General features: G+C 41.4%; 3 protein-coding genes across 4 annotated transcripts; 1 reads left to right on the top strand and 2 right to left on the bottom strand.

The window, feature by feature from the left end:
* Window positions 1-307: 307 nt before the first annotated feature.
* LOC111169749 (histone H2B type 2-E) lies at window positions 308-14,583 on the bottom strand. Of its 2 annotated transcripts, none has more exons than XM_089916370.1 (2): window positions 14,051-14,583; window positions 308-1,035 (listed from the first exon to the last, which is right to left on the bottom strand). In XM_089916370.1, the coding sequence occupies exon 1, from the start codon at window positions 14,562-14,564 to the stop codon at window positions 14,184-14,186; it is 381 nt and encodes a 126-aa protein (XP_089772496.1). In that variant the 5' UTR covers window positions 14,565-14,583; the 3' UTR covers window positions 308-1,035; window positions 14,051-14,183. The 2 variants fall into 2 exon arrangements, with proteins under 2 accessions (XP_089772496.1, XP_089772491.1); XM_089916365.1 differs by lacking the exon at window positions 308-1,035 and adding an exon at window positions 12,340-12,708.
* A 242-nt stretch (window positions 14,584-14,825) lies between these two features.
* On the top strand, window positions 14,826-16,657 carry LOC111169748 (histone H2A type 2-C). Its single transcript, XM_089916359.1, has one exon. It carries the CDS (start codon window positions 14,891-14,893, stop codon window positions 15,278-15,280), a length of 390 nt encoding a protein of 129 aa, XP_089772485.1. The 5' UTR covers window positions 14,826-14,890; the 3' UTR covers window positions 15,281-16,657.
* H2AC21 (H2A clustered histone 21) lies at window positions 15,442-17,186 on the bottom strand. The gene has a single exon (XM_089916352.1). It carries the CDS (start codon window positions 15,832-15,834, stop codon window positions 15,442-15,444), a length of 393 nt encoding a protein of 130 aa, XP_089772478.1. The 5' UTR covers window positions 15,835-17,186.
* Window positions 17,187-25,159: the final 7,973 nt, after the last annotated feature.

The following is a 25,159-nucleotide window of genomic DNA, read 5'->3' as shown; positions in this document are numbered from 1 at the left end:
CACAGCTATCAGACTGGCCCCTTCATGAGCCCCTTGACCTGCTCAACCCAGAGTTCCTCAGGGCATCTACATCTTCACAAGTGTCACTGAGGGCCTCTAGACACTGGTTGACCTCTCCCAGCCATGGACGTCTGTAGGGCTCCCTGAGGCCATACCAAGGCAGGAAGAACCCAGATTGACTCCACTGTGGTCTGCAGCAGTGGCAAACTCTTCTTACTCTTCAGGACATCTCACACCCAAACTGCTGCAAGCGTGCTGTGTTCTTTTCCTTAGGGCTGCTATAGCAAATTACCACAAACTTGCTAGCTTAAAACAACAGAAATTTATTCTCTCACAGTTCTGGAGATCAGTAGTCTGAAATCAAAGTATCAGCAGGGCCATGCTCTCTCCAGAGCTTCTAGGGGAGAATTCTTCCTTGCCTCTTTCAGCTTGCAGTGTCTCCTGGCGTTCCTTGGCTTCTGGCAGCACCACTCCAATTTCTGCCTTTGTCTTCACAGGACCATCTTCCCTGAATCTCTGTGTCCAACTCTCCCTCTCCTTTCACTTATCCCACCCTCAATCCAGGATGATTTCATCTCAAGACCCTTAGTTACATCTGCAAAGACCATATTTCCAAATAAAATCACATTCTGAGCTTCCGGGTAGACATGAATATGGGGGGAGGACACTATTCAAACCACTACGGATGCTGAGCCCTGAGGCCCTAGGGCCCTCTGGAAGCAGGCCCAGACTTCCCCTGGTTTCCCTCTGTCTAGGTGCCCATGAACTCTCCACCTCCAAAAGGCCATCTGTCAGTCACTTGCACCTGAGTATTAAAACTAAGAGCAATAGCTTTGCATTTTTACTAATGCTCTCTGTGCCCATGAGTGTGGAGCCTAGAGGAGAGGCTGTATCTCCACTTGGGGAAGTCCAGGCTTCAGGGGCAGTGCAGGGAAATGTCTTTGGCCCTTGGTTAGACGCCTCTGGTAACCATGAGACAGCCTGAACTGTCTAGGCAATAGTAGAATGTTCCCGGATTCATTTGTCTGGGAAAAGCTGGAAGAGAAAAGATATGGAGCTAGAATAGGAGTTCTATGTCTCAGTTTCAATATCTGTAAAATAGTGACAATAAATGTAGACACCTCATAGGATTACCATAGGGATAAAATGAGATAAATACAAGTAATGCAAAAGACTTAGAGCAGAGTTTCAACATGGCAATAAATTAATAATTATTAGTCAATTTAATTAACATTATGATAAACACTAATTGATATAAGTCCTAAATCTTTCCTTTGGGAACATTACAATCATGTTGTGGAAAGAAAGACTAATACATAGGAAACAATGGGTACATTATTTAATCTCTAGATGATTAGCATCTTGAGATTCTGCTAGACTGTGGCCCAGACATTAAGAATACTTGGGTTCCTGAGTGCCTTATGAATCACAAAAGCCATTCACTTATGTCCTCTCATTTGATTCCACAAGAGCTCAGGAAAGGAAGAAGAGGTTTGTTTCCCTGTCTTACAGTTAAGAAAATTTCTGGTGAAGATGAGACACCTGGGTATGTGGGTCACCCAGCTAAAAAGTGGCCGGGATGGAATTTGAGCCTAAGTTTTGTGTTTTAAAATCTTAAAATTTGTATGGAGACACAATAGACCCCGAATAGCCAAAGCAGTCTTGAGGGAAAAAAACAGAGCTGGAGGAATCAGACTCCCTGACTTCAGACTATATATACTACAAAGCTACAGTAATCAAGACAATAGAGTACTGAGACAAAAAAAGAAATATAGATCAATGGAACAGGATAGAAAGCCCAGAGATAAACCCACGCACCTATGGTCAACTAATCTATGACAAAGGAGGCAAGGATATACAATGGAGAAAAGACAGTCTCTTCAATAAGTGGTACTGGGAAAACTGGACAGCTACATGTGAAAGAATGAAATTAGAACACTCCCTAACACCATGCACAAAAATAAACTCAAAATGGATTAGAGACCTAAATGTAAGACTGGACACTATAAAACTCTTAGAGGAAAACATAGGAAGAACACTCTATGACATAAATCACAGCAAGATCTTTTTTGATCCACCTCCTAGAGTAATGAAAATAAAAACAAAAATAGACAAATGGGACCTAATGAAACTTAAGAGCTTTTGCAAAGCAAAGGAAACTACAAACAAGTCGAATAGACAACCCTCAGAATGGGAGAAAATATTTGCAAATGAATCAACGGACAAAGGATTAATCTCCAAAATATATAAACAGCTCATGCAGCTCAATATTAAAAGAACAAACAACCCAATCCAAAAATGGGCAGAAGACCTAAATAGACATTTCTCCAAAGAAGACATACAGATGGCCAAGAAGTACATGAAAAGCTGCTCAACACTGCTAATTATTAGAGAAATGCAAATCCAAACCACAGTGAGGTATCACCTCACACCAGTTAGAATGGGTATCATCAGAAAATCTACAAACAACAAATGCTGGAGAGGGTGTGGAGAAAAGGGAACCCTCTTGCACTGTTGGTGGAAATGTAAATTGATACAGCCACTATGGAGAACAGTATGGAGGTTCCTTAAAAAACTAAAAATAGAATTACCATATGACCCAGCAATCCCACTACTGGGCATGTACCCTGAGAAAACCATAATTCAAAAAGACACATGGGGCTTCCCTGGTGGCGCAGTGGTTGAGAGTCCGCCTGCCGATGCAGGGGACACGGGTTCGTGCCCCGGTCCGGGAAAGATCCCACATGCCGTGGAGCGGCTGGGTCCGTGTGCCATGGCCGCTGAGCCTGCGCGTCCGGAGCCTGTGCTCCGCAACAGGAGAGGCCACAACAGTGAGAGGCCCGCGTACCTCAAAAAAAAAAAAGAAAAGACACATACACCCAATGTTCATTGCAGCTCTATTTACAATTGCCGGGACATGGAAGCAACCTAAGTGTCCATCAACAGATGAATGGATAAAGAAGATGTGGCACATATATACAATGGAATATTAGCCATAAAAAGGAACGAAATTGAGTTATTTGTAGTGAGGTGGATGGACCTAGAGACTGTCATGCAGAGTGAAGTAAGTCACAAAGAGAAAAACAAATATCGTATATTAACACATGTATGTGGAACCTAGAAAAATGGTACAGATGAACCGGTTTGCAGGGCAGAAATGGAGACACAGATGTAGAGAACAAACTTATGGACACCAAAGGGGGGGAAGTGGTGGTGTGATGAATTGGGAGAATTCAAAAAAAAAAAAAAGAACTAAGCAAATGAGTAGGTTTTGAAAATATTATTCATGAGTTTGCTTCCATTAAAGCCGGGGGAAAAAAAAATTTTGTGTTTTACTTTTTTTTTTTTTTTATATTAGAGTCAGTGTTTCAAGGAAAAGTGATATACACAATAGATACAAATAACATCAATACATGTACTGTAGGGGAGGAAAACTAATTTTCCCTCTGACCTTTTGAATTTTTAGGTGAGGCCCCCATAATAAAAAGAGAAATTAACAAGAAAAAAGCAAACAAGATTACTAACAATATATACCTCATGTATACATGGTAGATGCTCAGGATAAAAATGAGTAACACACTGAGGTGGCTTAGAATTCAGACTTAAATATCTTTCTTAATAGGGAAAGGGGACAGGGGATCCAAGCCTCTTAGGGGAGAATAAATGACTTTGAGGAGAAATGAATAGGCCCTAGAAGAATAGATGGGAGGCATGATAGTTTGTGACAAAGTTTGTCTGAGTGTGGTCTCGACTTCTGGTCTCCTATCCTGTGAAGTGTCAATGTTCCCTGGTCAGTGAAACTCTCCAGGGAAGGCATTTATGACAATTGAGTTCCTTTGGAGAATCTGTCCTTAAGAAGATAAGGGGAGTTCAAAGAAAGTCTGTCCCTGCATTTCCTGTTTTTCAAGTGCCTACAGCTCAAAATGATCAATATGCCAAAGTGGCATATTCTGGGATGGCATGTTCTATGACCCTTTCAGTACAGTAGAACAGACCTCTCCTGACGTCAACCCCCAGTAAGAAACACATTTTACATGGCCTCCTAGTCACATTCACAAAAGAATATAAATTGCAACAAGTTTCGCAAAATGATACTTACTATTTGTGATATACTGTGATATTTTCTCTTCTCTTCTTCTTAAAAAAAGGGAGAAAAAGGTGCTCTCTATCAAGTAAACCAATTTCATAACCCACTAATGGGTTACAACCTATAGTTAGAAAAACACTGGCTAGAGGAAACTACAAAGGATAAAGTAAAAATCATCGTACTTATTCTTTAAAGTCAATATTTCTCAGAACATGTCTTCTGAATCTTTCTGTTCTTGCACACATAACCTGATGCCTGTCTTTATGGGGAGGTGATACCCACATGAATAGCAAAAGTGGAAGGCCTATTGTAGTGGATGATAAAGAGAGTGCAGGTTGAGCTCTGTGGGAGCTGAGAGGGAAAGGTCAATTCCAGCTGAACAAACAAGGGAACCCTTCCTGTAGGAGGTGATATTTGAGGTGGGTTCTCAGGAATATCTAGGATCTGAGATACATTTAGATTGGGAGCTAAGGAAGGTGGTGTAACCCAGGCAGAAAGGAGAGTGAAAACAAAGAAGAATTGTTGTTGGACCACAGGTAGCCTGGACAAAGGGCAGTAATCAGAAATGAGCTTTTCATACTGGGGACATCAGGGGCCAGTTTTAGGGGCCTCATATGCCAAACTATGGAGTGGCTAGGTTTTACTCCATGAACAATGTTGGGAAAAGTCTATAAGTAAGCAATATACAGAAAAGCAAACACAGAAGCTATCAAACTCATGTACAGATGCTTGAACTCATTAATAATCAAAGAAATGAAAATGAAAGCAAAGATGAGATATCACTCTACACCAGATAATCTGGCCAAACTTAGAAAGTTGGATGACCCAAGCATTAACCTGGAAGTGGTCTCATGGGAGTCCTGATGCCTTGGTGTTGGAAGTCTGAGCCTACCATTCTGGAGGGGAGCCTGGTACTACTTCATTCAATAAAGAATAAATGGACCCTAGTAATGAGGGTTCTTATCCAAAAGATATTCTTACATAGGTCCATGAGGGAAATGAACAATGATGTTTCTTTATAACAGCGTGTTTGTGATGATGGGGAATTGGAGCAAATGTGGATGTCCGTCAGCGGGAGAGTGGGGGGTAAAATATGGTGTTTGCACATCCTGGAGTTCAATGCAGCACTTTCAGTCAACAGAGTGCATGTTCACATCACAACATGGAGAGCAAAAGAGAGATGCAGGTTTTTGTGGGAGTTGAGAGGGAAAGGCCAATTTTTAACATATACGTTAGAAAGGGGGAAAGTAAAAAATAGAATAAAATATAAAACACAATACCACTTACGTGCATTCTGAGAAAGTAGACATTTGCTAGGACTGAGAAAGTAAAAAATCTGTTCTGCCATTCATCAGGCTGAGATGAACGTCAAAGAATTAGTCAAAAATTAGCAGGAAACACAAGTCCCAAGGACATGCTGTAGCTATAAAGAGTCAGAATCCCCTTCTTTGAGGGACCACTGCTTTCTTATTCACTGAGAAACTTTGTTCTCTTAAAAATCGCAGATTATCAGAACTTTGGCTGTGTGAAATCGTATCAGTAAGAATGAAATATCCCCCTCCTGCCCAGAGGACCTAAATCACTCTGACACAGAGAAGAGCCTTGGTTTTCAACCCAGGTACAAAACTTCAAACAAGCGATTTCTAAACACAACATTCCACCTTCATCAATACTTTGTAGTTTCCAAGGAAACAGGACCCTGAATGCACTTGAAAGCCTAGTTCTGATGTCCATCCTTTCACACAGCCCTGCTTTGCTTTAAGCCCATCAAAACTCTATAGTTTATCCTTCCCCACAGCTTACTATTGTAAGCTATTGTATGTATTGTACTTACTATTGTACTGTATGTTTTTCTTTTGTTGGTGAGACACCTCACAGTTTTTTTGGTGTGTGCTCTCCCTCCTTGAAAACAAGTCAATAAACTGGGCTTGTTAGACTAAGTCTAACTACTAATTTTTTTTTCCCTTAGAGTTGATATAACTTATTTCAGCATTCCTAAATTGTTGATTATTTCTAACATTGTTAACTGCTATAAATGCTGCATCAACATCTTGCTTCTTTGACATTAGTGGTGTAGTACAGTGACTAAAAGGAGACTGAATTTTTATCTTGCCTTGGTCACTTGGCTGATAGGATATGGTTCTTGCTGATATGACTGTGTGACTGTGGGCACATTACTTAACCTCTCTGTGGTTCCATGTCTACATCTGTAGAATCGAAATAATAATACTACCTACCTATAGGGTTATTGTGAGGATAAAATGATTTAATACATGTAAAGTGTTTAGAACATTGTCTGGTACCAAAGAAGAGTATATAAGCAATAGGAACAGAGGAAGCATATGCCATTCTAGTTTAACTTTGCATCTATTTAGTTAGTAGTAAAGTATGTTCTGCAACTTTTTAAAATTTTTGTTTTGAAATAATAATAGATCCACAGGAAGTTGCAAAAATAGTAGAATCCCATGTACCCTTCACTCAGCTTCCCCCAATGGTGACATGACTTAGAGTTGTAGTACCATATCAAAACCAGGATAATGACATTGGTACATTACCGTTAACTAGTCTATAGACCTGAATTACTTTTCATAGTTTCTTTAAACTTCATTCATATGTGTGTGCATCTAATCCTGTGCAATTTTATTCCATGTATAAATTCTTCTAACCACCACCACAATCAAGATACAGACCTGTTCAATCACCTCAAAAGAACTCCACAATTTACTCCCAACCACCTCCTACCTCACACCCACCCCCTGGAAACCACTAATCTGTTCATCTCAGTAGCTTTGCTATTTCAAGAATGCCACATAAGTGGAATATATAGTATGCGAGGATAATTATTTTTAATGCATAGAAAGCAATACAATTTTTGTAGGAACACAAAGAAGCGAAATTAGAATGATTGTCTGAAAGGGAGCAAATAATGAACATAAAAAGGAATAGTAAGAACAGGGGAAATGGTTCTATTAAATGCATACAGCAAATATAGTAAGACATCCTCAGATTGTTTGTGATTTGCAAATTTTAGAAAAAAAATTTGAGTAAAATTCAGGAGCATCAATTTATCCTGCAAGTCTCAGTCAGAATAAAGATTTAAAGGTCAGAATAATCCTCCCAAAATACTGCTCCTGACTTACTCAGTAACCCACACCAACTCTCCCAGGCACGTTCTACGCATTGTCTTCTCCACCTGATTTTGTTTTGCTCCGTGACCCAGTCTCCTAGCCTGGCTGAGGACCAAATCTGTAGCCGAAGCCTTATCAGTGAAGTTGACCAGTCAGGAAAATCACTTCAGAGAATACCTTCTTTAAAGTGGATGTTCACAATTTAAAGTGATTGTTTTTTTCACAGGATTGGGACTAGTGGAGTCCCAGCCCCAGAACTGTAGGTCAGCTCATAAATCCCAAGGACTTTTGGAGTTTGTTGTTGTTGTTACTACTGTTTAGGTTATATTATTGAAGATTTTAAAAACTGTTTTTCACAATTAACTAAAACAAGTTAAGGATCTGCTGTGTGCCAGGCATTAGGATAGGTATCTGAAATACATTATTTTCACCAAATATATTATCATATCACTCGGGCTTTTTTTATGGCCAATAATCCCCAACTGCCCAAATAACTTACTTCTGCTGACAGTGTTTTTAAGTGCACATTGATCAAAAATTCAAATGATATTGAAAGATGTAAGGAAAAAGTAAAAGCCTCCTTCTGGACTAACCAAATTCCTCTCCTGATGAATAGCCACTATTATTAGCTTTAATATATGAAATTCCAGAAAAATGTTTTACTTACTTACCAGTGCAGACACACCAATGCATACACACATATCCTTTTTTACTTATACCAAAAGGGATCCTACCACTTTCTTTTCACCTGCTAATAGATATCTAAGTAGTTTCTATGTGTTTATTATTAAAAATAATACTGCTTTCTCTTAATTCCAGCTAATAAAGGAGAAGTGCTAGAATATTATTTTGCAGCCCCTAGTGATTTAAAGGATCTAAGTATTAAGCATCAATAGGTGTTGTTATCACAAAAAGAGAAGCAATTAGCCATTATGTCCCCTGATATGAAAATATATATATATGTGTGTGTATATATATATGGCACTAGCTATGAAGTAGTCTTGCCAGGGAGTGGAAAAGTGAACCTAAATCTAATCAAGCCTCTGATCCAACTACTAATTTACAGGAAATACAGAGACAGAAGATCATGATAAACTACATCAAGAAGTAATTGGCAAAATCTGAATTGGGAAAACTCTACAGGAAAAACAACCCAGTTTCTTCAACAAAGAAATTACAAGAAATAAAGAGATGGATGGGAAACATACATTAGAGTTAAAAGGCATCAACCAACCACTATGTGTAGATTTATTTGGCTTCAGATCCAGATAAAGTACTTTTAAAACATATAGATTAGATTAGATAGGGAGATTAAAATTAAAAATTTGAGCACTAACTGGATATTTGATAAATTAAGGAACTATTGTTAATTATTTTAGACATGATTTGGTACTACGGTCCTTATCTTTTAGAGACACATAAGGAAATTTTTATGGATTAAATAATATGGTGCCTGGGATCTGCTTCAAAATGACACAGGATAGATGGCCTTGAGTTGATAACTGGTTTGAGTTGATAATTGTTGAAGTTGGATAAGTGGTACATTGGCATCTTTTTGTGTATATGTTTTAATTTCTCAATTATCAAGAATTAAAAATACGTTTTTTTTAAAAGCTGCTATTTACAATCCCTGCACAAATATCTTAGAGTGATTTTCTAGGGGGTTTTGTTTTGTATTCATATATGAAAAGAGAATTTTGATAGTTATTGTGAAATTACCCACTAAAAAGTTTGCACCAAATTCTTCTCTCACTACTAGTGTATGAGAATACCTCATTTCTCTAGCCCAACCAGCTCTGGGTATTGGCAAACCTTTGCATTTGGCCAATTATGAATCTCACAGTCCCCCTCAGAACCTCATGGTCCCCTCAGAGCATGATGGTGGCTGGCATCAGCCTGGATGGCCTGATGAAGCCATTTCCACATTAAGGGAAGCCACTGAAATGAATGGACACTCTTTCGAGGGTCCAGGTGTCATCCGCAGTAGAGGTTGCTTGAACGGGTACAGATGTTTCCACAGTCACACTGGCCCAGAAGCTAATCGGGTTCTTTAAAGTCTGTTTCCATATGTCTGGGCCAATCCCTCAAGGTCTGGCTCTACCTGCCTACCTCCTCACCCTCTAAATACTACCCATACTAAATTTCTTGCAGTTCCTCCTACCTCCCTGAGCTTGCTGTCTTTCACTCTCCTTCAAGTCCTTCTTCAGAGACGCCTTCCTTAGCCCCATCAGTGTTAAGTTAGGCCTCCCTCCATTACACTCTCTGTATCTGTACTTCTCCCAACTTAACACGTGTCACATTTTATTATAGTCACTTGTATAATATCTATCTTCCCTTCTAGCCACTAAAAGTCCAGGAAGGCAGAAGCCATTCTGTTCCGTTTAACCTTAAACCAGATTGCCTGCTATCTAACAGATACTCAATAAATCACTGAATGAAAGAATGACTTAATTATATCATACCTAACAATGCTCAGGAGTCAGAGTGGTCCTAGAGAGCCTTTCTTACAGAACTTAATAATATTAATAGATACTTAATAATTATTTATTAAATTAGCAGATACAGATTTTCAATCACCCATATGGCTCGTCTCCCGAGCCACAGGGACGGTCTTCCAGTTAAGGGTCAGTGTCTGAAACCTGAACAGAGCTGCCCCTCAGGCTTCCTCCCTGTGCCACAACCACTGATTAGCCATATTGTGAGCTATGTTAGCCTCCGTTTTAAAGGAGCAGAGTTCCCCAGACCATGCTGTGAGACCAAATATGGTATAAGAACTGCTGATAGTTTTACATTTTTTACTCTCATGTTTTTCTTTTAAAGGCCAAACTGAGTCAGAGAGGTAGGCCACCGTCTGTGCTTTAGACGACTACTCTGGCCACAGGACATAAAATGGATTAGAGACGTTCTGAGCCTCGGAGAACAAAAGTGAAACCCTAATACTTTCTCCCACTTGAATAAGTATCTGTGTATATGGCTCATCCACCATCTGAGTTCCTTCCCAATTGAAAGCAGAAAGTTTATTGTGCTCATCTGTGGAACCAACACGACACAAAGTTGGAGTGCATGAAAAAGTGGAGGAAGGGGACTTCCCTGGCGGTCCAGTGGTTAAGACTCCACGCTTCCACTGCAGGGGGTGCGGGTTCAATCCCTGGTCGGGGAACTAAAATCTCTCATGCCATGTGGGCGCAGCCAAAAAAAAAGAAAAAAAAACTGGAGGAAGGACTGGGAACAACACAACTATCGATCAACAAGTAACTGAATTACCAGTTGCGGCTATTCAATGGTATACTACTCAGCAATAAAAAGGAATGAACTACTGATACATGCACCGAAATATATACGAATCTCAAAACAATTTTGCTGAGTGAAAGAAGCCAGATACAAATGATACATTGTATGATACAAACTACCTATAATGACATAAAGCAAACCAGTGGTTGCTTGAGGGCAAGGATGGGGCCAAAGGAGGACATTGGTGAAGGGAGCGGGGGGAAGAATTATAAAGGGGCACTAGGAAACCCTTTTTTGGGGGGGTGGATGGATATGTCCATTATTTTTATTGTACTCATGTTCTCATAGGTATACATGTATGTCTAAACTTAAGGTATACTTTAAATATGTACAGTTTATTGTATGCCAATTATACCTCAGTTAAGTTTTTTTTGTTTTCGTTTGTTTGTTCAAAGAAGAGATGAGGGTGGTAGAGAAATTAGTTGAGAGGTGTCATTTGAGGTGGAATATTATGGCCTTGGCTTGAAAGAAAGCTCTGGCCAAGCCAGAAAGAAGGGGCAGTCCAGTCTAGCCCTGAGAAAGAGCAAACGGGTTTAGGGGAAGGTGACTAGACCATGTTAACTAGAGCAGAAATCCTGTATAGCAGTAGGAGATAGAGCTGTGGAAGAAGGAAGAGGCAGATTATGGAGGGCCTTGAATATCAAGCTTTTTAAAAGTGTGCATTGGGTTGTAGTTCCACCATTTACTTCCTAAACAATCCTGGACAAGTTATTTAACTTTTCTGAAATTCAATCTCCTTTACCTATAAAATAAGGATGAAACCCATCTTAAGTGGTGGCTGTGAAGATTAAATGAGACAATGCTTGTAAACCACTTAGCAGAGGACAAGGTAAATATTTATGTGCTCAAGAAGTAGAAGCAATTATTATTATAACAAGTATTGTTATTAACTCCAACTTAAGCAAATGTATACAGATGTTTGAGAAGGAGAAAGATCAAAGAGTTTCTTTAGGAGGATAAACCTCACCATCATTAATCACCTCTCCTCCAGAGTTAAAATACCAAACTCTAACACCTCCTTCCCCTTTCTCACTCTGTAACTTCCTAGTAAACACGGGAGGAGCCCACGGTCAGTAACCAAAGCTCTCTCACATTAGTAAAAGTATTTCAGCTGGTGAGCCTTACAACTACGGGGACAAATAAAACTGAGCTGAACTATGGTTTCTGGAATGGAGAATGAGAGCACCCCACCCAAGACTTTCAGCCACCACCATAGACTTATATCCAAGGTGCATGCTAAAAAAAAGCAGGCGGTATTTCTTTATATTTTAATTTTAAAGCATAAATATTTCCCCCAAAATCCAGGTTTTCGGAGAGGGATCTTACTTTCTCAGGTCCGTTAAACATTGAACCAAGAGTTTATTCTCTGGAGAGTTTCCGAGAAGAAGCCTTTCTATGCCTCAGTTTCCTTATCTGTAAAATGGGACATAATAATGGTAACTATTTCATAAGGTTCTTGTGAGGATTAAATGAGTCAATATGTGTAAAGGACCTAGAACATCATCTGGCAAACAGTGAGTACTCTGCAGGTGTTATAAACTTTCTTAAGGACTTTATTTCTTCTATCTTGTTTATAGTGCTTCTTGTTTGTGGTGATTTTTGTTTGGTTTTGTGGTCATGTATTTTCCAATTACTGAGCATTAACAGTGTCCTCATAACAGGCTATTTCAGCCCCCGTGCACTTCTGGAGTAGAAGTAAGTTTGGGTGATGGTTTATAAATATTCATCTTCCAAGTCAGAGGCACTCAGCTTTTCCACAGACCCAGTAGTGGTTGTATCTGTTCATTTCATTTAGTTAAAAACTATATTGCAGATACAATAATCCAGCCAAGCTTTTAAATTAACTGGTAATTTTATTAATAACAATAGCATCTACACACATCTGAAAACACACATGTAAGAAACATAAGATTTATTCAGTCTCTGATAATGTCTGGAGCCCAGTTAACTCCAGGATCCCTTATCCAAAAGCAGAGTTGAATAACTCATCAGACCATCAGTGTCTTTATCAGAAAAATCAAGGCTTGGACAGAAAGATTCAACATTCTGTAATTACATGAAGTGAAACTAAAATACAATTGTCCTCGCATCTGAGGATACAAAGGTGGACAAGGTTAGCTGCATGACCAGTGGACCAATCACTTCGCTTCTCTCAATCTCGTTTTTAAAGGGATATTAATCTTGTCTATCGTATAGGGTCTCCTGAAAAGCAAATGAGATGGTGAACATAAATTAAAAGCTCATCTCCGTGAGGAACAAAGGATCAGGATGGAAGGATGTCATAAACAGAGAAAGGAAAAGGATTTCCAGTGACCAATGTTCTGAATTTAATGAAAATCCAAGAGATTAGGCCAAACTGAGAAGTATAAAGGAGGGACAAAACTGCCACCTCCCCCTTAAAGCAAAAAAAAGAAGAAAGAAAAAAATCTTAACAAAGTCCTCCTCCCAGCTGTTGCCCTGAGGTGACCACGGACAGACTTGGGGAAGGAGCTCCAAAAACATTTCCATTTTCATCACGTCTTCACATACATCTAATGAAGATGAACCGCACCCATCCATCCACGGAAGCGATTAAAAAAGGAGTGGGACAGCAAAATTAATTCAACAAATATTAATTCAATAAGTACTGAAGTGTCCACTGTGTTCCCAGTACTGGTTGGCACTGACGATATAGAGGAAAACCAGACCAGCAAAGTTTCTGTTAAGGGCTTGAGGAGAAAGACCGTAAACAAGAATATAAATGAACAAGACAATTTCTGACCGCTGCTAGGAGGAAGATAAAATAGAGTGAGGGCCCAGGTCAGGCAGGAAGGAGAGGCGCAAACTCCTGAGTGGATGACTTGGGAAGGTTTCTGAGAGGTGACGTTTGAGCCCAGACTAAAATGACTAGTGCCTTACAGTTACTTGAGGCCGAAACATTCCAAGATGAGAATTAAATGCAAAAATGATCCACAAACCAAAAAATAACAGGGATTTCAAAGCACCAAAGTGAGGGGTGGAAACCAGAATCTATGAATTCTGGAGCGGCGCGAGATTTTGAATATTCATGTCGTCCAATCACGGAAAGGCTGAGACCAGGCAGCGCGGGTTCCGTCCTAAATACCCTGAACTACTGGTATCCACAGGAGGTCACGTCGCAGGGCGTAACTGGTGACTGGGCACCCAAGCAGCTGCCAAACTCTCGGGAGAATTCTTCAGGGCTGTGATGCAGTGTTCGCAGGACTCGGGCTTACTTACATCCTGGGGTCCTTTCTTAAATGAGGATGGCCGAAATCACTCACTTCGTTTTAGAACACCGATGAAACGTACCTAACAGAGCCACCAGGACACAACAGTCTACAAGCAGAGGGTGGGAAGGAGCAGTCTCAGAATCCTAATTTAGAACTGACTGACTCATAAGAAAACTAAGCAGCACAGTGAGGGGTTAAGACTCGGCCTAGATTCAAAAGCAAAGCCAGTCACGCGCCAAGAACCTCAAGTCATAAGGGCCTAAAAAGCTACGTGTGCCATTTGCCATTACTTTCATCCAACTACTGCAACTTACTTTGTGAGAAGAGACTGAGAGAAACCAAGTGAACAAAGCTCTTCTCTGGTGATAAGGTGGGTGGCTCTGAAAAGAGCCTTTGGAAAGTCAAGCGTCCCGGCGACTTGTGCGAGCGCCGCGTCCCGGCAGGGACTCACTTGGAGCTGGTGTACTTGGTGACCGCCTTGGTGCCCTCGGACACGGCGTGCTTGGCCAGCTCGCCGGGCAGCAGCAGGCGCACGGCCGTCTGGATCTCCCGGGAGGTGATGGTCGAGCGCTTGTTGTAATGCGCCAGGCGCGACGCTTCGCCCGCGATGCGTTCGAAGATGTCGTTGACAAACGAGTTCATGATGCCCATGGCCTTGGACGAGATGCCGGTATCCGGATGCACCTGTTTCAGCACTTTGTACACGTAGATGGAATAGCTCTCCTTGCGACTGCGCTTGCGCTTTTTGCCGTCCTTCTTCTGAGCTTTGGTAACAGCTTTCTTCGAGCCCTTCTTGGGCGCGGGAGCAGATTTTGCCGGCTCAGGCATTGTAGAATACAACACCCGTTAGCAAGGAAAAGTAGCAAGAGAATGGGCGGGCCTGATCCTTTTATAACCACCGTATGCAAATCAAGGCTCCAAAAGTCTTACGTTTCCATTGGGCCATGTAGAGACCTTGCGTTATCAGTAATAGCTACGTAACAACACCGACTCTTGACCTTATTGGCCATTTCTGGAGCCAATTTAGGACCAATGAAAAATTCGTTCCTGACCCCACCCCTAGGAAAGCTTATAAAAGCTTTCCAGTCGGTGCTCTTTCAATCCTGTTTGTTGCGAGAACCTGAGCTCTAGGCCTTGTAGCATTATTTTCAGTTATGTCTGGCCGCGGAAAGCAAGGAGGCAAGGCCCGTGCCAAAGCCAAGTCGCGCTCGTCCCGCGCAGGTCTGCAGTTCCCGGTGGGGCGAGTGCACCGTCTGCTACGCAAAGGCAACTACGCCGAGCGGGTGGGGGCCGGCGCGCCCGTCTACATGGCGGCAGTTCTCGAGTACCTGACCGCCGAAATTCTGGAGCTGGCGGGCAACGCGGCCCGAGACAACAAGAAGACGCGCATCATCCCTCGTCACCTGCAGCTGGCCATCCGCAACGACGAGGAACTGAATAAGCTGTTGGGCAAAGTCACCATCGCCCAGGGTGGCGTTTTGCCCAATATCCAGGCCGTTCTATTACCAAAGAAAACTGAAAGCCACAAAGCCAAAAGCAAATAAATCCAGACAAAGTGAACCAAAGACCAAAGGCTCTTTTTAGAGCCACCCAAGTTTTCAAAAAAAGAGCTAATGCGCTGTTTCGTGATCAGCCCTTCATTTGACACTTTGGTGGCTCTTAAAAGAGCCTTTGGGGTGAGTGGGGTTGGTGTCAAGCCTCCTAATTACTTACTCTTGCCAGGCTTGTGACTCTCCGTTTTCTTGGGCAACAAGACTGCCTGGATATTGGGCAAGACGCCGCCCTGGGCAATTGTGACACCCCCGAGTAACTTGTTGAGCTCTTCATCATTTCTCACGGCTAGTTGCAAATGGCGAGGGATGATGCGCGTCTTCTTATTGTCTCGGGCCGCGTTGCCGGCCAGCTCCAGGATTTCCGCGGTCAGGTACTCCAGCACAGCCGCCAGGTACACTGGCGCGCCGGCCCCCACTCGCTCAGCGTAGTTGCCTTTGCGCAGCAGGCGGTGCACTCGCCCCACGGGGAACTGAAGGCCAGCGCGGGACGAGCGCGACTTGGCCTTGGCCCGAGCTTTGCCTCCCTGCTTTCCGCGTCCTGACATTACGGCTAAAAATGCAGTTACAGCTTCTTTTTCAAAGAGAAGGATGTGGCAAGGATAACCAATTTGATGTAATTTATAAGAGCTACCGGGAGGGGTGAAGCGAAGTGGTTTGATTGGCTAAAAGCTGAGTCCGATCGAACAGCCAATAGGAAAGCGGAAAGCAGACTCTTCGTTTGCATCTTGTACTACGAGGAAATGACGGCCTTGGTAAGTACCTACCAATCGCTGTGAACCATATTAAAGCCCCTTATTTGCATGCCAGGATTTTTAAAGCGAAGGTTTTCAAACAACACGCTGTTCTGTTTTTTATTGAGTGGCAGGTTTTTTCCAACTTAAGAGTGGTAGGTTTTTTTTCACCAAGGGAAATCCCAAGAAGGACCCAAAAGGACTGCAGAGAGCCTCCGGCAGATGTAGAGTTACTCCCACTCAAGGGTACCGAATTCTGAAGCTGATTATCCCCTTGAGCCCTAAATTACCCTCCAAGTCCCTCCCTTTCTGGCTCGTCAAAGCTAAACTTCTTAAAGAATATAGTACTACTAAGGCCTCCCCCTTTCAATTTACTCGTTGCCTGCAGTGTGGCTTAGCCCCATGCCACCTGCCACTGCTCCTCGGACTCCAGTTTGACCGACCTAGCATAGAATTAGTTATCCTCCTCTTTACCTCCCGGCGGCGTCCAAAACCGCCTTGAAGCTGAAGGCGGCTTTCCCTTGGCTTTCAAAATGTCGCCCTTCGTCTTTCCTCATCCTGCTTCTGTTCCTTTGCCCTTTTTTTTTTAACCTATTTATTTATTTAATTTTATTTTTCCCCACCCCCACCCCTCAACTCTGGCAACACCAAATTCCTCTGCCCGTCTTTAAATCCCGGTGTCCAGCTGGGCTCTGCCCCCCTACTCGCCCCTCCCCCACACTCCTCCATTCTTCACTCTCCCCGAAGAGCCTTACCCAACTCCATGCTTTCAACTAACACCCAAATTTGTTTCAGAAGCTCAGACCCATATACGTGACTGCTGACTGGATACTTCAACCTGTTTGTCCCAATAACTCGACCTATCCAAAAGCAAACTCATCCAAACACCCCCCCCACCGCCCTTTGCTCTCTTTACCTGAATGGCACCAACAATCTTCCAGGTACCTAAGCCAGAATCCACTGTTCCCTGCATCTCAACAGCATATCCAGTGTTACTTATTTAACTTCAGCCTTTTCCTCCATGATCCTCTTGTTTGCCTCTCTTAGACTTCAGCAACAGCCCCTAGAGACTCGTTTGTGTAATCCTCCACCTACCTTCCATAGAAATTTTTCCTGAAAGTTCCATTTCTTTCTCCTCAGCTTCCCATCCCTGGGAGTTCTACATCCCCACCCCATTTTCACCCTTTCCTGAATATCCCATAAAGCTGAAACCGCTGAAATGCGTCTGGGGCCTCCGAGGAGCTTCAGTTCTTTATGTCTCAGCGCAGAAAGAATTCAGCGAGAGGCAAAGTGACATATAAGTGATTTATTAGAATAGGACACTTGTGAGACTTGAGACTTCCCAAGTGGCTGGGTGAGAGGGTGCCGTGCTCCGAGAACTTAGTGGGCTACAGTTTTATAATCAAAGGAAAAGTGGGGAGGGGAAAAAGACCACCTTCTTCCTCATTCTTGAGTAGACGTCAAACTTCCAGCATCAGCTCCTCCTCCACGTGGCGGGGGGGGGGGGGGGGGGAGGGAGGGAGGCTCTTGTCCCTACTTGGTCAAGTTGGGACTGTCATGGTGCAATGGAAATGAGCCAAAAGGCGCTCATTTACTAAAAATGGTAAATGATCTCAGGTTTCAGTATAATGTCACCCTTTCCTTATATTTCTTTGTTTTTAGTGTGTGGAGAGAAGCATGCCCTTGGAATCAGCTTACTGAGCTCACTGGGCAGGATGTGGGTCTCATGCCACCATTGTTTTATTGTTTTGGGGCACGTCTCATGCTTCTGTTGCATAGTTTTGTTGCTACGCAGGCCTGCTTGATTGAGTGAACATTAACTTAGAGTGGTCTCCCATACCTTTTTCTTTACTTACAATCCCCTAGTGGGATTAACTATTTAATTACCTACTTTGTCCCTTCACTATGTCCCTATCAAAGACAGGAGGTAGTATGCTATAGAGAAAAGAATAGACTTAAATTTTTCTCCCTGAGCTCTTCTCTAGTGTTCTCTTTTAACCTCACCTTTGTTCAACTGACATTTATTGAGTACATGCTACCTATCAGGCAATGGGTATACAGATAATTGAGACTAGTACAAAGAGGTCTGTAATGAGATGCCTCTAGAAAATGGAGGAAATCTGGTGAACTCTGTAAGTTAAAATTAGTTAACATCAGCTATCTGTAGAGCTTACCCCTGGTAAGATGCTGATATAGATTTGTGAAACAGCCAAGTACAGTTAAAAGTAATGGGAGTGTTTCCTCAATAGCAGGATGCAACTGAAGATAATTCTAGCCAAACTGATTATAGTATTTCAGAAGATGCACGTGTTAATAGAAAGATATGGTCCACATACCATCTAAATGGGGCAATTACAGTAGGAATGTGTTGTGCTTCTCTAACACTTAAGAGTATGTGTCTGCTAGACACAAAGGCTTAGGCTGTTATAGAAGGTTCCCTGGTGAAGGCATCAGCTTGTTCTCATAGTCTGGGTGAAATGTTTCTGAAGACTATCCAACCCTCTTAGCTCAGGTTCTGCTCTCAATTAACAACTTTCCAATTATTCTACTTTAGGATAAAAATATGAGACTGAGAAGGGGAGAACCAGTATGGGAAGATATATCTATCACTAGAAGTTAATTAATTTGAATTCTGACCTATTCATCAATTGCTTGTGTATTTTGTTAGTGTAACTCTCTCCCCAAGAAGCCAGTCAGCTCTGGAAGTTCTAATAGTGTCAACTTTTCAGCCCTACAGAGCACAGAACAAAATACAGTAGTAGGGACCCCATGACAACTCTGGTACCCTTCGAGGCCCTGCTTGAGGGGCCAGCTGACCTCCTGATTTCTTTTTTACTTCTATCACAGTGACCCTGTGCTGTTAGGAAGGGTAAAGGGAAAAGAGATTATATTAAACCCTTATTAAGAGATAAGCCCTATGTTAGGGGCTACCTATGAAGTAGATATACAGTTGTACCTCAGTACCAGGACCCCCAGTGGATACTAAAATCCAAGGATGTTCAAGTCCCTTATATAAAATGGTGTAGTATTTGTGTATAACCTAAGCACATCCTCCCAGATGAAGTATCTCTAGATTACTTTTAATACCTAATACAATGTAAATGTTATGTAAATAGTTGTAAATACAATGTAAAACTATGTAAATAGTTGCTAGGGCAGGGCAAATTCAAGTTTTGCTTTTTGGGGACTTTCCAGATTTTTTTTTAGAATATTTTCCATCTACAGTTGATTGAATCCTCAGATTCGGAACCCATGGATACTGAAGGATGACTGTAATTGTTTCACAGATAAGGAAACCAAGGCTCAGAGGCGTTTAAGCACTTGCTGAAGGTCACACAGCCACTTACAAAGACATGATTAGAACCAAGGTCTGCCTGACTCAAAGACTGTGCTCGTCATCCCTCCAAGCACACTACTTCACTAACTAGATTATGGGTTTCATGAAGTCACTTAACTTACCCAACCTCACTTCCTGCCTCTGTTACAGAGAGAGGGAGAGCTGGAGAGCAGGAGAGTTTGAGAGTGAGAGAGCATGAGAGAGGGATGGAATTAGACTTAATACTTTAAATTCCATCTAGCTATAAAACTTTATTAGATAAGTCCGGATAGGCCAATATCCTACAAATTTTATCAGGTTCAGTTACTATCTATTGCTCCCCAGACCTCCCTTCCCAGCATTCTTACCAGAGCTATTAAAATATATAACAGAGCAGGCCGTTTGTAAAAGTCATACACCATCACAAACAGGCTGGATCTTATCTCCTTTAACACCTCTGGGATTTTTAACCAAAAAGCAGCTGAGTTCCTAACCAGGCAATCTAGTTAATCAAACATTTAGGGCATTCTGGGTCCATTCTATCATTCCAACCATACTTCTCTCCCTTCCCCTTTTCTTCCACCTTTCCTCAACTCCACCCCCAGCCCCCTCCGTACTGAGCTTCACATCATTCATAAGATGAGCAAGGCCTTTCCACAGCTCCCTGCCATTGCACATAACGTTGCCCTTGGCTAGAATGCTTTCAGCCTCCTCTGGACCTGCAAAACCCTCCTCATCCTTCCAGTTTCCACCCAGATATCACCTCCTCTTTCATGAAGCTTCCCTACTGTCACACACACAGCCTCAGTGTACCCACATCTCTTTGTTCATATCCTGCTGATAGCATTTAAGCACTCTGCCCTGTGTTTTGACCTTGGTCTCACTTCCTTTCTGTGACCACTTCAAGGGAGAGACCATGTCTTCTTCACCTTTAAATCAGGAGTCCTTTATTCCTTCTACCTGGCTCTTAGTAGGGTAATTAAATGTTTTTTGCATAAACAAATAAAACTATACTCTTAGAGAATTAGCATCTTCTTCTCTAAAATATTTCTCTTTAGTCAACAAACCACTCTCCAAATGCTAGCTAGCTATCAACAGTAGACTGTGGTAGCCAGAGTGACAGAAAATACAACAGAAGCTCATCAATTAAATAAAAATCATATACCCTACCATAATACAGTTGTTAGAATAAATGAGAATTAAATATAAAGAACCTAGTACAGAGATGGAACCTGAGACGCCCAAATGCTGGATTAGGAGGCAGAATAGCTTAATGGTTAAGAGCTCATATTCTGCAGCCTGACTCTCTGGGTTTGTTTACCAGATCTGTGACCATAGGTAAATTACTTACCTAACCTCTAAGGGTCTCTGCTTCCTCAATGGTAAAGCGAGAGTAGTAACAGTAGCTACTTCATGGACTTGTTGCAAGAATTAAAAGAGTTTATAAATGTAAAACATTTAGCATAGTACCTGTCACCAACAAAGCAGGGGATCTCAAAAATTTGAACAAATTTGCCATTTCAGAAATAAACATTGAGTTTATCCTATGACCACTCCTGGATATACACCAAACAGAAAAGAGTGTTTACATCCAACGAAAAGCACGTACAAGGATATAGTATATTCATATACTGCAATACCACACAATGAAAATGAACAAATCACTGCCACACACACGGATGAATCTCACAGACAATGTTGAGCAAAAGACAAACACAAATGTATTCATACTATGTGATTCTATTTATAAGAAGTTTAAAAACAGGCAAAACTAATCTATGGTGCTAGAGGTTAGAATAATGATTAACTGTGGCAGGGTGGTATTGACTTCCCTGGGAGCCTTCCGAGGTGCTAGAAATTTTCTGTATCTTGATATGGTGTATTCCCATGTAAAATTAAGCTGTATGCTTAAAAAGTGTGCATTTCTTATGTGTAAATTATACATCAGTAGGGACAAATTAATTCTTCTTTTTTCTTTTTTTTTTTTTTGCGGTACGCGGGCCTCTCACTGTTGTGGCCTCTCCCGTTGCGGAGCACAGGCTCCGGACGCGCAGGATCAGTGGCCATGGCTCATGGGCCCAGCCGCACCGCGGCATGTGGGATCCTCCCCGACCGGGGCACGAACCCGTGTCCCCTGCATCGGCAGGTGGACTCTCAACCACTGCGCCACCAGGGAAGCCCCCAAATTAATTTTTTAATGAAGAAATACTGAAGTAATCATCATAGGAAAAAGATGAATACTTTGTTGGGCATCTTACTCCTCACATTACATATTAGTGTTTATTAGTTTTCGTTTTGTTTTCTTTAATTACACGAGGCGGCCACCATAATGTCTCAGTGCTTAAAGCCTCTAAGTCTCTTAATCTGTCCATGACAAACCTTCACTAAATAGTACATATTGTCATGACTATGTTTTTATTAGAAACAAAGACACTAAACTTGCCCTAGGGAGCTTGCAACTTACAAAGCTTTCATTTATTTTTGCAACAGGAATAATAATGTCGGCCCTCTCTATTCACATACTAGCTCACTATCCATTCGGTACATTTTACCGAACACCCAAGTATGCCAACAGTGAGCCTGGCATAACACATGCAGTGAATACATTGCCTCTGGCCAGATCTCTCTTTCCACATGATTGGTTTCCTCTAGTCATTCAAATATCTGTTTAAATGTCCCCTCCACAGCAAGGCCTTCTCTGACCACAGCCTCCCACCATTCCCCACCACTGTCACTGGATTAGCAAATTACAAGGCCCTCACCTAAAACAAGTCCTTCTTAGAAATTCCATCTCTTTAACAGCACTCTAGTTGATTTACTTCTCTCTAGCCTGTCTCCTGCCTTCACTCAGATTATCTTGCACCAGACTACTGCCAAAGGCTTTTCTCCTCTTCTCCCTGCTTCCACTCTTCCCATTCCCTTAATATATTCCTCATACACTAGCCAGAGTGATCTTCTAATAGAAAATCTGATTCTTTTCTCACTTTATTCTTTTTCCCAGGCCATTTCACTCCCCTCACCCACTTCCCCGCCTTCCCCCCGCCCACGATCTCATTTCGTCTTCAGCGAGACTCTTGCTTCACATGCGCTTCTCAGATGCTAAAACTAGTAGACAAAAGCTTAATGAAAAACAGTACATAGACTCAAAGTATCTCCTACAACTACAAAGGGAAAAAGGAAAATTTTACAATTGAGAAACCTGAGAGATACCACCTTAATCAATTAATCAGAATTATCATTAACAATGAGACAAATTGAATTATATGCCCCCTATATGCTTCAGTGAAAGGATTCAATATCACTTCTGCAGTTTTCCTGCCAAAAATGTATATCCTAAATCTGAATCAGAGTGAAACATTCGACAAACCCAAGTTGAGGGATATTTAACAAAATAAATGCTCTGTACTCCTCAAAAATGTCAAAGTCGTGAAAGACAAAAAGACAAATGAACTATTCCAGATTAATGGAGACCAAAGAGACATAACAACTGAATACAGCATGTGATCCTAGATTGGATACTGGCCCAGAATTTTTTTTTTTTTCATTTTATATAAAGGACATTATGGGACAACTGGCAAATTTTGCATAAGATCTGTACATTATAGTACTGTATCAATGTTAATTTCCAGAATTTGACAATTACATTGTGGTTATGTGAGAAAACGTCTTTTTTTTTTTTTTTTTTTTTTTTTACTAAATACATATTAGCAAATATATATTAGTCAGAGCTCTTCAGAGAAATAGAACAATAGGATATATATGGAGAGGGCAAGAGCAAACGAGAGAGAGAGAGATTTATTATAAGAAATTGGCTCACATGACAATGGATGCTGACAAGTCCCGAGATCTGCAGGGTGAGTCAGCAAGCTGGAAACACAGGAGAGCTGATGGTGTAATTCCAGTCCAAGTCTGAAGGCTTGAGATCCAAGAGAAGCAATGCTGTAGTTCCAGTCAAAGAGTAACAGGCTGGAGACCCAGAAAGAGCCAGTGTTTCAGTTCAAGTCTGAAGGCAGGAAAGAAGCCAATGTCCCAGTTCAAAGGCAGTCAGGCAGGAAAGAACTCTCTTTTTCCAGGAGGGTTAGCCTTTTTGTTCTATTCAGGCCTTCAACTGATTGGATGAGACCCAGCCACAATAGGGAGGGCAATCTGCTTTACTAGGTCTACCAATTTTAATGTTAATCTCATCAAAAACACCCTTACAGAAACACCCAGAATAATGTTTGACCAAATATATGGGCACCCTGTGGCCCAGTCAAGTTGACACAAAAAATTAACCGTCACAGGTAGTTAGAGGTAAATGGACTTATGTCTGAAATTTACTCTCAAATGATTCAGAAAAATAATTATATATGTGTAGTTAGATACATAAAAAGAAACAAAGCAAACATGATAACATGTCAATATTTGGATAATCTGGGTATCAGGGTGAGGGGTATACAAGAATTATTTGTACTATTTTTGTATTTCTATAACTCTGAAAGCACTTAAGAAAAAGTTAAAAATAAAATACACACACATAGAACCATACATCCAACATGACATCTGTTCTTCGATATCATAAAGACACTTCAGGATCAAGTCCAAAACAGAATTGGGCACCTAGTCTTTCCCTTCCCCACCCTTCCAAACCTGTGCTTCTTCCAATATTCTGTATCTTAGGGAACAAATGCCATCCATCCAGATGCACAAACCTGATAGTTATCCTTCATACTTTCCCTCCCGTAACTAGCCCATTACCACATCCTGTGGGTTTTACCCTCCCAATGTATATCTTATAGCCACAATTTATTTCCATCTTCACCTGCATGACCACCAGCATGGTCCAAGTCATCATCATCCCTCACCTAGACTGCTACACTAACCTCCCAACTGGTCTCCCTGCTTGCACTCTTACCTCCTCTACAGTTCTCCACACTGCAGCCAGGGATCTTTGCAAAATAAAAATTTAAAGATGGCTAAATTCAATGCATGATCCTTGATTGGCTTTCGAAAAATAAATTATAAAGGCAGTAATGAGACACCTGGGGAAATTTGAATGTCAACTATTATATTAATAACAGTATTGAACAAATATTAAACGTCTTAGGCGTGGTAATGGTATTGCGCTTATGTAGGAAAATATCCTTGTCTTAGGAGATATACGCTTAAGTATATAGCAATGAAGTGTAAAGATTTTCGCAACTCTCAAATGGTTCAGCAAAAATGATAACAATATTTTTATTATATACACACATTCAAAGAGAGATTAGGGCTTCCCTGGTGGCACAGTGGTTGAGAGTCCACCTGCCGGGGACTCACATGACACGGGTTCGTGCCCCGGTCCGGGAAGATCCCACATGCCGCGGAGCGGCTGGGCCCATGAGCCATGGCCGCTGAGCCTGTGGGTCTGGGGCCTGTGCTCTGCAACGGGAGAGGCCACAACAGTGAGAGGCCCGCGTGCCGGAAAAAGAAAAAAAAAAAAAAGGGAGATAAAAAGCAAATCTGGTAAAATGTTGTCAGTAAATATAGGTGAAGAATAAATGGGGTGCTCATTGTACTAACCTTGCAATTGACATTATGTTAAATTTTTTGAGTGTGATAGGGTATTGTAGTTATTTAAGAGAATATCCTTGTTCTTAGGAGATACATACTGGAGTACCTAAGGGTGAAATGTCATGCTATCTGCAACTTATTTTCAAAAAAAGTATAGAAATACATTTTTAAAGTATATAAGTATACATAAAGTACTTAAACATAAAAGTATATATGTATAAGTATATAATATATATAAATGTAAAAAACAGTGAAAGGTAGAGGATGCTGTTTTGCACTGTTCAACCTTTC

The sequence above is a fragment of the Delphinapterus leucas genome, chromosome 1, assembly GCF_059928025.1.
Source record: "Delphinapterus leucas isolate spDelLeu-1000000601 "Yukka" chromosome 1, BTC_Dleu_Yukka2, whole genome shotgun sequence".
NCBI lineage: Eukaryota > Metazoa > Chordata > Mammalia > Artiodactyla > Monodontidae > Delphinapterus > Delphinapterus leucas.
Note: the sequence above shows the minus strand (reverse complement) of the source record. Positions and strands in the feature narration are given on the sequence as shown.

Excerpts from the sequence above, each read along its gene's own strand:
- LOC111169748 (XM_089916359.1), top strand. The coding sequence starts at position 14,891 with ATGTCTGGCCGCGGAAAGCAAGGAGGCAAGGCCCGTGCCAAAGCCAAG.
- H2AC21 (XM_089916352.1), bottom strand. The coding sequence starts at position 15,834 with ATGTCAGGACGCGGAAAGCAGGGAGGCAAAGCTCGGGCCAAGGCCAAG.
- LOC111169749 (XM_089916370.1), bottom strand. The coding sequence starts at position 14,564 with ATGCCTGAGCCGGCAAAATCTGCTCCCGCGCCCAAGAAGGGCTCGAAG.